The 13,072-nt window shown below is 52.4% G+C and overlaps 2 protein-coding genes across 2 annotated transcripts; both read left to right on the forward strand.

The window, feature by feature from the left end:
* Positions 1 to 217: 217 nt before the first annotated feature.
* Positions 218 to 6,281, forward strand: LOC102558328 (keratin, type II cytoskeletal 1). The gene is made up of 7 exons (XM_006268670.4): positions 218 to 861; positions 2,440 to 2,657; positions 3,227 to 3,287; positions 4,497 to 4,592; positions 5,274 to 5,438; positions 5,579 to 5,704; positions 6,057 to 6,281. Exons 1-7 carry the CDS (start codon positions 328 to 330, stop codon positions 6,279 to 6,281), a joined length of 1,425 nt encoding a protein of 474 aa, XP_006268732.2. The 5' UTR covers positions 218 to 327.
* A 3,870-nt stretch (positions 6,282 to 10,151) lies between these two features.
* On the forward strand, positions 10,152 to 12,861 carry LOC132245866 (loricrin-like). The gene is made up of 2 exons (XM_059719055.1): positions 10,152 to 10,237; positions 10,288 to 12,861. Exons 1-2 carry the CDS (start codon positions 10,152 to 10,154, stop codon positions 12,401 to 12,403), a joined length of 2,202 nt encoding a protein of 733 aa, XP_059575038.1. The 3' UTR covers positions 12,404 to 12,861.
* The last annotated feature ends 211 nt before the right edge of the window (positions 12,862 to 13,072 follow it).

Raw genomic sequence — 13,072 nt, forward strand, 5'->3', positions numbered from 1 at the left:
AGGCATGTTAATTAGATAAGACGGTATGATCTGGGCAAAGCATGTGAGTCAAATGATTTCTTTTTGGTGGATTTCGCAACTGTTCCCGATAATGCATGGTGTTTACCCTGGAAAGCTGGCAAGAAAGCCATTAATTGCTGCAAATGAACACAACCCACTTGTTCTGCTACTAAACCTGCTGATTGCCATGCAAGCCAGCCTAGCTTGGCATGCAGGTATAAAGGAGAACTTCCGGCTTGCAGAACAGAGGAGCCAAGCCTCCTTCCCTCCTGCAACTCAGCCGCCACCAGCTCTTCTTCCCCCTCTGAAGTCCTGCAAGACGCCACCATGAGCCTGTTGTCCCCAAGCTGCAAATCAGGAGATGGGGGAAAGGACTTCAGCTCATGTTCTGCCCACTGCGGCAGCGTCGGGGTCGGGAGCAGCTCATCCTCCATCTGCCAGTTGGGGGAGAGTAGAGGTGGAAAAGGGTACTTTGGTTATGGATATGGTAGCAAAAGTCTCCATAACCTAGGCGGGACCAGGAGAATTTCTGTCTGCAATGGCTACCAAGGAGGAGGAAGAGGATACGGGGTTTGTTGGGAGAGATATGGTGGTTGGGGCTATGGCAGAGGAGGATTTGGTGGTGGGAATTTCGGTGGAGGGGGAGCAAGGTTTGGTGGCATCTGCAGAGGAGGTCTCATAGGAGGTGGCCTCGGAGGAGGAGACATCGGCCGAAGCTGGGGCATCCAAGGAGTCCACGTCAATGGAAACCTGCTACGCCCAGTGCACGTGGAGATCGACCCGGACTTCCAGAGAGTGCGGGCACACGAGAGGGAGCAGATTAAGTCCCTCAATGACAAATTTGCCTGTTTCATCGATAAGGTGAGACGCCGACCTCCGATCCAAAAGGGGAGCAGCGGTCTACTTGGGTTGGGGTGGAGGTGGGGCAGGGCTGGCATTAATAGTCCTGATTTAAATTCAAATCGCTGGTATCCCTTTAGTCCCACTTGCATTCACAGGCGTTGTGATCCTTTAGGCCCATGGAAACATCTCTACTGCATCCGTAGAACTGATGCTGGATAAGCCTTTCCATCGGCCCATTTGTGGAGGAGCTGGTGTGACACATGGATGGTGTTTCTAAACAGAGCAGTTTCCCAGTGTTCAGGGCCCTGAGGTTGCTTCAGACAGGGGGAAAAAAAATGATGGGTGGTAAAGGACTCCAGGACCTTTTGCGCCACTCCGCTTGCTTACAAGGAACGTGCAATGTCCTGTCTTCCTGAACGCAGAGAAGATCAAGAGATCATTTTTTTTGCTCTCACCCCAAGCCTCTTTCAGCAAGCATTGACCCCCCAGCTCTCTTTCTTAGCATTTCTTTTACCGACAAGGCCCTGCCGCTACTGTTTCTATCGCTGTGTTTGGTGCCTCTTTCCCTTCTCTGCTCTTTCTGCTCCCCGACAAACAAACCTTTGCAGAACAACAGCCGGTAAAACGCCTCTATCATCCACCTGATGTGTGCCTTTGTTTTGGGTGGTGGCAGGTGTCTGTGCTTGGGAGTGGAAGTTATTATCATTTCAGTCACCTGTTTGCTGACAGAGGCTAGTTTCATTTAATTAACTTAAGTGCGGGTTGGTGGTTGCAGCCCAGTTTCAGCCAGGTTGAGCCCAGGCTGAGTGATGCCATTGCAATACAGCTCTTTGGATGTCAGTTGAGTTGCATCGGCACCACCGGTTGAGGATCTTCTGCAAAAGGGGTTGCAACTCAATTCCTACTGCCTGCAATTCAGTTCAGGGGAAAAGAGCCGTCTGCTTTTCTAAACCAGCAATTTTGTGCTCTGGATTAGCACTGACTGGCTGTGACTTTTCCACCCTAAATCGTCACATTTCCGTGGGGGTGAAGGGGGAAGATCCCAATCGGATCTTATGAGTATTGGGGGTATATTGTTACTAGGGTCCCTGGACATTCATAGCTTCCAATTTCCCCTAGGTCACTGCAGTCTTTCCTTATGAAAACGTCAAATTTAAAGTTCCCACCCTCAGTTTCTTCCCCGTCGTGGTGTGTGTGGGGTGGGGAGGCATCAAAGGAGGTCATTAGAATAATTAGGATTATTAGCATAATCATGGCTGACAAGCTGCCATCATAAGGCTCCTGATCGGCTATGAGTGGTGTGTGGTCTACTAATTTTTTTAACCCGTCTTCTTGTTTGAGTCACCCACCATATAAGTGTTGACTAGATTGAGAAGGGCAGGAACTGTGTGAAATCGGGTGTTTATAACACACCTTGTGTAACAGGGTCCAAACCTGTTTGACCTCTAGGCGCTACTGTTGTAAAAACATTTATTCTCATCATCACCAACATCATCATCATTGTCATCGTCATTATTATTATGGCGATGCTAGTGCTGGCAATGATCTCCCACGTTCTGCTGCATAGTTGACTTGCTCTTTCCCGTTGGCTTCCAGGTGCGATGCCTCGAGCAGGAGAACCAAGTGCTCCTGACCAAGTGGGAGCTCCTGCAACAGCAGGGGGGACAAACAGGTGTCCACCGAGATATCGAGCCCTTTTTCCAGTCTTATATTTGTCACCTGCGGCAGCAGAGAGATACCCTGCAGAGCCAGAAGGAGGAGCTGAATCTGGAAGACTGCAAGATGCTGCAGATCGTGAATGAATACAAGGCGAGGTGAATGATCAGTCAACTCGGAGTAATGGGTAGTTGCAGAGGCTTGGATTTGCCCAAGGTAGCTAGGTGTCCAGATCCTACTGGAACGTAAAGGGTGTCTAATTCACTTAGGCTCTTCTGGCAATCTCAGCCCTAATAGGAGAGATAATTAGGGATAAGCATGTGATTAAAGGCAAGGAGCTTCTATAGGGCTCACAACAGCGACGTGCAAGCCCTTCACCATCATGAACTGTGACCTCACAACACTCCTGGGTGGGAGGGAAGTGCTATGACCTATTTTACAGAGGGGGAAACTGAGGCACAGATAAGCTAAGCAGCTTTGCTCCAGACACCTTGGAAAGTCCCAAACCAAAGTATTAGTGTGTGAGCCCCTGATCCTTAGTGGACATCCTCTTAGCGTCGTAGCGTGCACCATCTGAGTGGTTATGCAACATGCATGAATGGGAGGATGAATGAAATGCCAGTGAAAGCCTGGCACTGTGGCTTGTTTGCATGACTCCTCTTGCTTGCTATGCTGCTCCATTTAAAGGAGGCAATGAGCCGCCCATCTCTCTTTTCTGTTGCAATAGTTACGAAAAGGAAATCGACAGGCGCCTGTGCACAGAGGAGGAGTTCGTGAACCTCAAGAAGGTGAGTAATCCGGGCTGCCAAAGCACTTGGAGGAGCCAGAAAGCAAAGTAGTGGATGGATCTTAGCCAGGGCTTGCAAAACACCCAGTCTCTAAAATTCACACGTGGTCACCAAAATGTATGTGCGGGGTATATGCGTATCGTCCCCACAGCCGGCCCAAGACTGGCATGGGTAAACCAGCCAGTCCCACCACTCTCTCCTGCTCCAGACCTGCTATGGGCATTTATAGACATACTTTTTCGCACTGTGATGCGCTGGAGATCTGACGTGTCAGAGCAGACTTGATTAACCGAGTCCGCTCCGCACACTAGATGACGTGCACGGCGCTGCGTTGTGTGCAGTTGTAGAAATGGCGAGGTGCACAGAAAATGGCGGCGGTGGGCTTTTGAACTAAAACACCTTCCATGTGTGTTAGTTCACAAGTGCACCGCTGCCGTTTTCTCAGCGCTGGTGCCCATTTTGCTGTTTGTACCAATGCATGCGCTGCAGTGCTGGGTGCTTTTAAAAGGGCCTGGTGCTGCGGCGCAAACATAGGTACAAACGCCCTGTATGCTGAGATCGATTTAGTTGACTCTAGTAGGGCTAAAACCTGCCATTTTCCACCCCCCTATTTATTATTGTAGCAATTCCTGGGTGCATCTACATGAGCCCTTTACTGTGGAGCTGCCTAATTAGCTCCCCAGTAAAGTCTCAGCGTCTACATGTGTGGCCCTATTAGACTGCAGTAAACTAATTAACTTTGTCATAGGTTACTCCTTGTAAACACAAGTACTATCCTACGGTGACATTCTTTAGTGCACGGCAGCACACGTGTAGATGCTGGCAGGGCTGGCTGGGGCTGACAGGGCTGGCTGGGGCACGAGGGTGCTTGAGTGTGCTGGCTAGCCCCGTGCTGGAGCACCCTCGTGCCCCAGCCAGCCCCTCTGCAGCATGTTGAACCAGGGCTGGCAGGCTGACCCCCCACCCCGCTACCAGCTGAGGCTGCTCCGACCCAGATCAGTGCGCTGTGCTTCTGGGTGCACATGGAAACACGGTGCCCGGGAGCAATAAACTCTGATGCAACACGCGCTGGAGTTATTCATTTCATGTGTAGATGCACCTGAATTCAGGAGCTGGGGCTTAAAGAAAGGCACCCAACATTGTGAACTTGTACTACAATAGCAGGTGTCCGTGATAGTGGCATTGTAACAGATCTATGGCTTCTTTCAGAACCTGGACTGTATCTACATGGGCAAAATGGAGGTTGGGGTGAAGGTGAACATGCTGCGGGAGGAGATTGAGTTCCTGAAATGCCTTTATGCAACGGTGAGGAGTCTCTCAACTTTTCCTGGGGGTCATTGAATCTTTGATCCTGTGGGGAACAGCATCGTTAAGAGGCGGTCGGAGGAGCCAGGTGGGCCCTGTTGCTGGGTTGTGCAGGCTTGATGCTACGTGGCACAGATTAGTTGGAACTCAGACCCCGGACAGCCTGCACGGCCGGCTTCACTTCCATACTTCAGAACCGCTTGGCTGCTTCTAAGCAGTGGGATGAACCCTGGCTCCATCTAAAGCCAAGGTCCAGTGAAGTGCATTGTCTTCCTGACCCAGAAGCAACCCAGAAAGCAATTCACTTTCCAGCCCCATAGTTCTCCAGGCAGGGATGTGGTCTATGGCATCTCTGTATCAAGCCCAGCTCACTTACAATGCAGGTGTTTTCTCTGGTGCCCTGCAGGGAGGTGGAGTCAAGGGCTTGACCATTTTTCTCCTGTCAGTGCAGGGCTAGGGGCGCATAACAGTCCTGCACTGGCTGCTGTTTTCCCATTTCTATTGCTGCTGACATGGTGCAAGCTCCCTTTCACTCCAGGGCAGGTTTGCAAAACAGGGCCTTCAGCTGGTCCTTAATTTAGTAACCCACATTTTTTCTCTGTGAACACAGAAAAGCGGGGTGGAGGGCACCGTCTGGGGGAAGGCACCGGGATCTAACCCAAGACCTTGTGGGATTTGCAGGAGCGGTCTGACGTGCAACGCATAGCCCAGGACACCAATGTTGTTGTGTCCATGGACAACTGCCGAGACCTGGATGTTGAAGGTATCATTGCTGAGATCAGACGAGAGTATGAGGGCCTCGCTCAGAAGAGCCAAGCCGAAGTGAATGCCGTGTACCAAAGCAAGGTGAGCATTCAGCTGGATAACGCCTGGGACTTTGCTCCATCCTCTTACTATTCCTGAGGGGCTTGGGCCCTTAGGCTATACAGACCTTTCTTGGAAATGGTGGAACAAACTCAACTGTCTTCTTCTGTTTTGGACACCAGTACCAGGACCTTCACAACACATGGGGCAGGCACTGTGACAGGCTCAGGACCAGACAGCACGAAATCCAGGAGTTGACCAGGCTGATCCAAAAGCTGAGGCTGGACATTGGAGAAGTAAAGAAAAAGGTAGGCTCAAGGCTTTCTTCTTTTGAACCTCCCAAGCTCAATTCACTGTGGCTTCCCTGCGTTGACAAACCCTCGGGACATTGCTTCTCTCCAAGGTGACGTAAAAGAAACCGAACAAAGACCACCCAAATTCTGAAAAAGGAGCGACCGCACAGAGGGTTTAATGCAGTTTAACTAGCCCAGTTTAAAGTCACACAGTTAATTTGGATGAATGCTCTGGAGTGTCCGTGTAGAGACAAGTTCTCTGAGGCCTACGGGAATATGCCTGCCAAGCTCATTGGTAGCTGGATGTCAATGACAACCTTAGTTGCACTGGGAGGAAATACGCAGGTCTCACTTCTTTCCCGTACAGAATGCCTGCCTTCAGGAAGAGATTGCCAATGCGGAACGGCATGGTTGCTGTGCCGTCAGCGACGCCCAGGAGAAACTTGGAGAGCTAAGGTGTTCCCTTCTCAAGGCCAAGGACAACTTAGCCCACCTGCTGCGTGACTACCAGGAGCTGCTGAACGTCAAGATGGCGCTGGACATTGAGATTGCCACTTACAGGGCACTTCTGGAGGGAGAGGAGTGCAGGTAGGAGCAAAATATCCACACTGCACCATTCCCACTACCAGCCTCAGGGTGGGAACTCAGAAAGTTTATAAGTTTGTACAGAGAACAACGAATTCCAATGTTATGTCAGTCGTTTTTGCAGATGGGGCCATGCGTTCGCTGTCTGCTGCAGAGTCTCTTATACATTCCCCTGGCCACGGGCGGATGGAAGAAAGGAAGAGAGGCACAGACAGGCACTGATTTGAAATGGAATGCTTCATTTTGAATGCAGGGGTTTAGGTTGTAGCTGTGTTGGTCGAAGGACATAAGCAGACAAGTTTCCTTGGGTGAATTTGATATCTTTTATTAGACCAACCCGAATAGTTGGAGAATAGTTATTAACCATTCTCCAACTATTCGGGTTGGTCTAATAAAAGATATCAAATTCACCCAAGGAACCTTGTCATTTTGAATGGACATTTTGATTTAAAGAGTTGCTTTGAAAAAGCAAAAACAAAATGGAGTCCCCTGAAATTAAATCCCGGGGAAAGCTACCTTTCTGTTAGACCAGTACAGTAGTGGAAGGGACTGCCAAGGAAGTGGTAGGATCTTGTTTGTTGGAGGTATTCAAGAAGAGGACTAGCATTCCTGCATTTGGGCAGGGGGCTGGATCAGGTGGCTCTTGAGGTCCCTTCCAATTCTCTGTTCTACCCCAGTGAGAGGTGTATTCTGTTACAAAGAGATGCAAGCCCAGATGCACAAACATATTTCGGGGGCTAACTTCCATCAAAGTTCCTAACTCCCTTTCATTTCATCCTGAGTTAGGCGCCTCAAATAGGAATTAGGTGCTTTTGCGTGCCTGACCCAAAGCTCCTAAAGAACAGGGTTTCAGTGACTGCAAGAAGCACAAGAGGTTTACTGGGTAATTCACATCTATTGTTCTTTCCCTAACAGGATAACTGAAGGATTACCTGGACCAATACGTAAGTAACTTGAAGGTTCACTTAACTTTGTTGCAGGGGAGATGAGAGTCTGGCTTGCTCTGATCTTCCCAGGTTGCCATTAAAACAACTGTTTTCTTTGTCTTTTCTTACAGCTGTCATCAACCATGGCACTTGGGTCAGCGGCAGTGCTGGTGGAAGATATGGGGGCTTCCCATGGTGCTGGGGGGGATATGGTGGATTCAGAGGGGGGCATTGTGGATGGGGAGGTGGGATAAATTGGGGCATAGAGGGAGGCCACTGCTCAATCAGAAGGGGATTCAGTTCCAGAAGTGGGGGGCACTACTCTAGGAACATCAGGTGCAGCCCACCTAACTATGGAGGTAGCAAAGGAGGGGGATTTAGCTCCAGGAGTGAAGGAGGAAATGTCAAAGTCTGTATTAGTAGAGGTGGAGAACCGAGCTTTGGAGGAAGCTGCTCTGGAGGTGTGGGAGGTATCTTCGGCATGGGAGGAAGCTGTGAAAGTGGCGGTGGTGGGCATGGCTCTGTAGGAGGAAGCCAGGGTGGAGGTGGAGGGTTCATCTCTGGAGGGGAATGCAGCTTTGGTGATGGAAGATATGGCTATGGGAAAAGTGACTGCTGTGTTGTCGGAGGTTATGGCTCTGGAGTTGGAGGTCACTCTGGAGTTGCAGTCAGCAGCGAATGGGGTGGAGGCAGCTCTGGAAGTGAAGGATACAGCTCAGGAGGTACAAGGTTTGGGTCTCGAAGAGGAGGCAGGTCCAGCGGCAGAAACTGCTGTGTCTTTGGTGGATACGGATCCAGAAGGACTGGCACTTCTGGCATTCAGATTAGCAGTGGATGGACTGGGGGAAGTGCCAAAGGTGGAGAATGCACTGCAAGAGATGGAGTGTCTGGATCTGGAGGAAGTGGTTGGTCCCGAGGCAGAGATTGCTGTGTCATTGGAGGTGATGGACCTGGAGCTGGAGTCAGTGATGGGTATAGCTCTGGAGCAGGGGGCTATTCTAGTGGAGTGGGGTATGGCTGCGGGGGCAGAGAATATGGCTCTGGAGGTGCAATCATCTCTGGTGAAGGGAGTAGCTCTGGAGCAAGTGCTAGTTGCAGCACTGGCCCCTATGGTCCTGCAGGATGGGACCATGCTGGAAGCGGTGGATGTGTCTCTGTTGGGGGAGGGTATGACTCCGGAGTCACAGCCATTCCTATTCCTGTTGGTGGGAGCAGCTCAGGCGGGGTAGGTAGTTGTGGAAGTGGAGCTGGGGGCAACTTGAGTGGGGAGAGATACAGCTTTGGTGGTAGAGGATATGGCTGTGGAGTTTCAAGCATCTCAGGAGGTGAGGGCAGCTGTGGTGGCGATGCCTCCATAGGAGTAGGCCACTCAGAAAGTGTGGGATACATCTCTGGAGCCAGAGGCCATAGCTCGGTCAACATAGGAAGTGATGAATGCAGCACTGGCTGTGGAAGTGGAGGGGGAGCATACAGCGCTGGGGCTGGCGCTAGTTCTGGGATGGAAAGATGCAGCTCAGGAGTTGGAGGGAGCTCTGGAGGTGTGGTAGACATTTGTGGAAGCGGTGTCCACAGCTCGAGGGTGGTGGGGAGTAGCTCTGGAGCAGGAGGCTGCTCTAGTGGAGGGGGATGCAGCGGTGGAAGTGGAGGACACACGTCTGGAAGTACAAACACGCCTGGAGCCGTAGGACATTGCAGCTCTGGCTCTGGAGGAGGAAGCTGTTTTGGAAGTGGTGGCTATGGCTCCGGTGGTGGAGGTGGCTCTGGAGAGAGAGGATACAGCTCCAGCAGGATTGGTGGCTGTGCCAGCAGCACTTACAGCCCTAGAGCGGGAGGTAGCTTTGGAGGTGGAGGACTCAGATCGGGAGGTATAGGGAGGACTGGAGGCAGCTCAGGTGGGATAGGCCCTGGGGGCTATGGCTTTGGAGCTGGGGGCAGTTCTAGTGGAGGTGGATACAGTTGTGGAAGTGGTGGATATGGCTCTATAAGGGGCAGCTATTCTGGAAGTGGAGGATATGGCTCTGGAACTGGGGGATATGGATCTGGAGCTGGAGGTAGCCCTGGTGGCAGAGGATACAGCTGTGGAAGTGGAGGATACAGCTCTGGAGCTGGGGGATCAACTTCTGGAGGTGTGTGCAGCTCTGGTGGTAGGGGATATGGCTCTGGAAGTGGAGAGTATGACTCTGGAGCTGGTGGATTGAGTTCTGGAGATGTGTGTAGCACCAGTGGTGGATATGGCTCTGGAGGGGGAGGAAGTGGAGGATATGGCTCTGGAAGTGGAGGATATGACTCTGGAGCTGGGAGATTGAGTTCTGGAGATGTTTGCAGGATCAGTGGTGGCGGATATGACTCTGGAGTGGGAGGAAGTGGAGGATATGGCTCTGGAAGTGGAGCATATGACTCTGGAGCTGGGAGATTGAGTAGTGGAGATGTCTGCAGGATCAGTGGTGGGGGATATGGCTCTGGAGGGGGAGACAGTGGAGAATATGGCTCTGGAAGTGGAGCAGATGACTCTGGAGCAGGTAGATTGATTTCTGGAGATGTCTGCAGGATCAGTGGCAGGGGATACAACTCTGGAGCAGAAAGAAGTGAAGAATACAGCTCTGGAAATGAAGCATACGACTCTGAAGCGGGTAGACTGAGTTGTGGAGACGTGTGCAGCGTCAGTGGTAGGAGCCCTGGAGCTGATGGATTTTGTTCTGGAGATGCATGTAGCATCAGTGGTGGGGGATATGGCTCTGGGGGGGGAGGAAGTGGAGGATATGGCTCTGGAAGTGGAGCACATGACTCTGAAACTGGTAGATTGAGTTCTGGAGATGTATGCAGCATTGGTGCTGGGGGATATGGCTCTGGAGGAGGAGGAAGTGGAGGATATGGCTCTGGAAGTGGAGCGCATGACTCTGAAACTGGTAGATTGAGTTCTGGAGATGTATGCAGCATTGGTGCTGGGGGATATGGCTCTGGAGTGGGAGGAAGTGGAGGATATGGCTCTAGAAGTGATGGATACAGCTCTGGAGCCGGAGGCTCCAGTTCTGTCAGAGTGTGTAGCATTAGTGGTGGGGGATACAGCTCTGGAGCTGGGGGGTCCAGTTCTCGGGGGGAGCGTAGCATTAGTGGTGGGGGGTATGACTCTGGAATCTGTGGAGGAGGAGGCTACTCTGGAGGGGGTGGATATGGCTCAGGAGTGGGGGGATACAGCTCTGGAGAGGTAGGTGGCTCCACAACTGGAGGCATCTCTGGGGGCGGAGAATATGGCTCTGGAACTGGAGGCAGCTGTGAAGTTGGAAGTGGCAGTGTCGGAGGGGGAAGCTTGGGCGGCACAGGATACAGCTCAGGAGTGGGGGAAAGCAGCTCCGGGGGGATCGGCCCTTGCGGAAGTGGTGGGCATGGCTCTGTAGGAAGAGGCTATTCTGGAAGCATTGGAGCCGGGGATTATGGCTCTGGACATGGAGACAGCTGTGAAGTTGCCGGTTCTGGCTCTGGACTTGGAGGCAGTAGCGGAGCAGGGGCCTCTGGAGGTGGCGGATACAGCCCTGGAGGCACAGGCAGCTCTGGAGATGTGGGAGGCAGCTCTGGAGAGGGAGTCGGTTGTGGAAGCGGTGGATTTGGCTCCATCGGTAGAAACTATTCTGGAAGTGGTGGCTACAGCTCTGGGCCTGGTGGCTATGGCTCTGGAGCTGGGGGCAGCACTTGCGAAGGAGAGGATTATGGCTTTGGAGGCAGAGGCAGCCCTGGGGGTGGGGGAGGCAGCTTCGGAGAGGCAGGCAGCTGCAGCAGTGGCCGATATGGCTCTGTAGGAGGAGGCCGTTCTGGAAGTGGAGGGTACTGCTCTGGAGAAGGAGGCAGCTCTGGAGGAAGATACGGCTCTGGAGTAGGAGGCAGCTCTAGAATTGGAGGCAGCAGTGGAGGAGGGGGAAGATACAGCTCTGGGGGAGAAGGATACACCTCAAGAGGTTGGAGCATTTCGGGAGGGAGAGCGAGCTGTGGAAGTGGCAGATACGGCCCTGGAGCCTGGGGCTATGGCTCTGGAGCTGGGGGCAGTTCTAGCCGAGTTGGATACAGTTGTGGAGGAGGAGGATACAGTTCTGGAGGTAGGTGGGGCAGCTCAGGATGGGCTGGAAGCACAGGAGGGGAAGGGTACAGCTCTGGAGCTGGAAGACACGGCAGCAGCAGTGGAAGGTACAGCAGTTTCTCTGGACATGCAGGCAGCTGCTTAGGTGATGGCTATGGGTCCAGGAGTTGGGGCCACTATGAAGGTAGAGGCTCTGGAAGTGGAGGCAGCAGTGGGTGGGGTGGAGGATGTGGCCCTGGGGGCACTGATAGCTCTGGAGTTGGAGGGCACAGCCTAGGAGAGACTGGGAGCCCTGGAGGTATAGGCAGCTGTAGCGGTGGGGGAGGCAGCTCCGGAGGGGGAGGATTGGGTCCTGGAAGTGGAGGATTTGACTCTGGAGCTGGGGGATCCAGTTCTGGAGGTGTGTGTAGCATTGGTGGTGGAGGATATGGCTCTGGAGGCGTAGGAACTGGTTCTGAAGGTGTGTGTAGCATTGATGGTGGGGGATATGGCTCTGGAAGTGGAGGACATGGCTCTGGGATTGGGGGATCCAGTTCTGGAGGTGTGTGTAGCATTGGTGGTGGGGGATATGGCTCTGGAAGTGGGGGATATGGCTCTGGAGAGGGAGGATCTGGTTTTGGAAGTGGAGGATATGGCTCTGGGGTTGGGGGATCCAGTTCTGGAGGTGTGTGTACCATTGATGGTGGGGGATATGGCTCTGGAAGTGGAGGACATGGCTCTGGGATTGGGGGATCCAGTTCTGGAGGTGTGTGTACCATTGGTGGTGGGGAATATGGCTCTGGAAGTGGGGGATATAGCTCTGGAGGGGGAGGATCTGGTTCTGGAGCTGGAGGATACGGCTCTGGGGCTGGGGGATCCAGTTCTGGAGGTGTGTGTACCATTGGTGGTGGGGAATATGGCTCTGGAAGTGGAGGATATAGCTCTGGAGGGGGAGGATCTGGTTCTGGAGCTGGAGGATATAGCTGTGGAGCTGGGGGAGGATCTGGTTCTGGAACTGGTGGAGGTGAGGGCAGTGGTAGTGGGAGATACAGCTGTGGAGGCATCTCTGGAGGTACAGGCAGTGGCAGATACGGCTATGGTGGGGGAAGCTACTCCGGTGGGCGACTTTCCAGCAGGGGCTCTTCCACCAGATGAAGTTGCCTCATTAAGGTGTTGCAGACAAAAAAGTGCCCCTACCTTTGGCACCACCTGGCTTCTCCACATCCAGGGCTGGCTGGTAACCCTTCTGGAAGGGTCATATGCAATTCAAAACTCTTCCTTCAGACATCAGCAGTGCCTGTGGGTCTGTTCCCCCTGGGTTTATACTGTCTTCTTCTCCCACTGTATCAGTACCTTTCATTTCTTGCCCTCTCTGTGTGGCCCCCTCACATTAATGGTGGTTCTCTGTACCTTTTTTTAACATGGAGCAATCCTGCCCGTCTTCTGTGTGTGGGCTTGGAGGGGGTTGGGGTGTGTATCCACGCACATGTGTGTGGGGAGGAACAGACTGCTCTTAAGAATACAAGATGCAACAGCATGGCCTGCCCTTTGCATATTTTAATAACGGCCTGTGTATCTGAAATAAACGGCATATTGAATTTGTCTGATGTCAATCGCCTTTTTAACAGTGGTGTTTGATGGATGTACAGTGTCCATGATGTACAGGTTAGAAGCTGAGAAGTGGGGATTTGCAGGCTGATCTCTTGAAAGTAGAGGGGCTTTGCAATGAAGTCGTGCTGACTTTTCCCTGCACTCTAAGGAACTGTAGAAGGGACTCAAGGAGAAACCCCATCCGCACAAGCTATATTTGAATTGCTAATGACA

The sequence above is a fragment of the Alligator mississippiensis genome, chromosome 15, assembly GCF_030867095.1.
Source record: "Alligator mississippiensis isolate rAllMis1 chromosome 15, rAllMis1, whole genome shotgun sequence".
NCBI lineage: Eukaryota > Metazoa > Chordata > Crocodylia > Alligatoridae > Alligator > Alligator mississippiensis.

Bases quoted from the DNA above. Each gene is read 5' to 3' on its own strand.
- LOC102558328 (XM_006268670.4), top strand. From the start codon at position 328: ATGAGCCTGTTGTCCCCAAGCTGCAAATCAGGAGATGGGGGAAAGGAC. The intron at 3,288-4,496 runs GTGAGTAATCCG...GGCTTCTTTCAG, and splicing joins AGTTCGTGAACCTCAAGAAG to AACCTGGACTGTATCTACAT. The intron at 5,439-5,578 runs GTGAGCATTCAG...TTTGGACACCAG, and splicing joins ATGCCGTGTACCAAAGCAAG to TACCAGGACCTTCACAACAC.
- LOC132245866 (XM_059719055.1), top strand. From the start codon at position 10,152: ATGGCTCTGGAGTGGGAGGAAGTGGAGGATATGGCTCTAGAAGTGATG. The intron at 10,238-10,287 runs GTGTGTAGCATT...TGGGGGGTCCAG, and splicing joins GAGGCTCCAGTTCTGTCAGA to TTCTCGGGGGGAGCGTAGCA.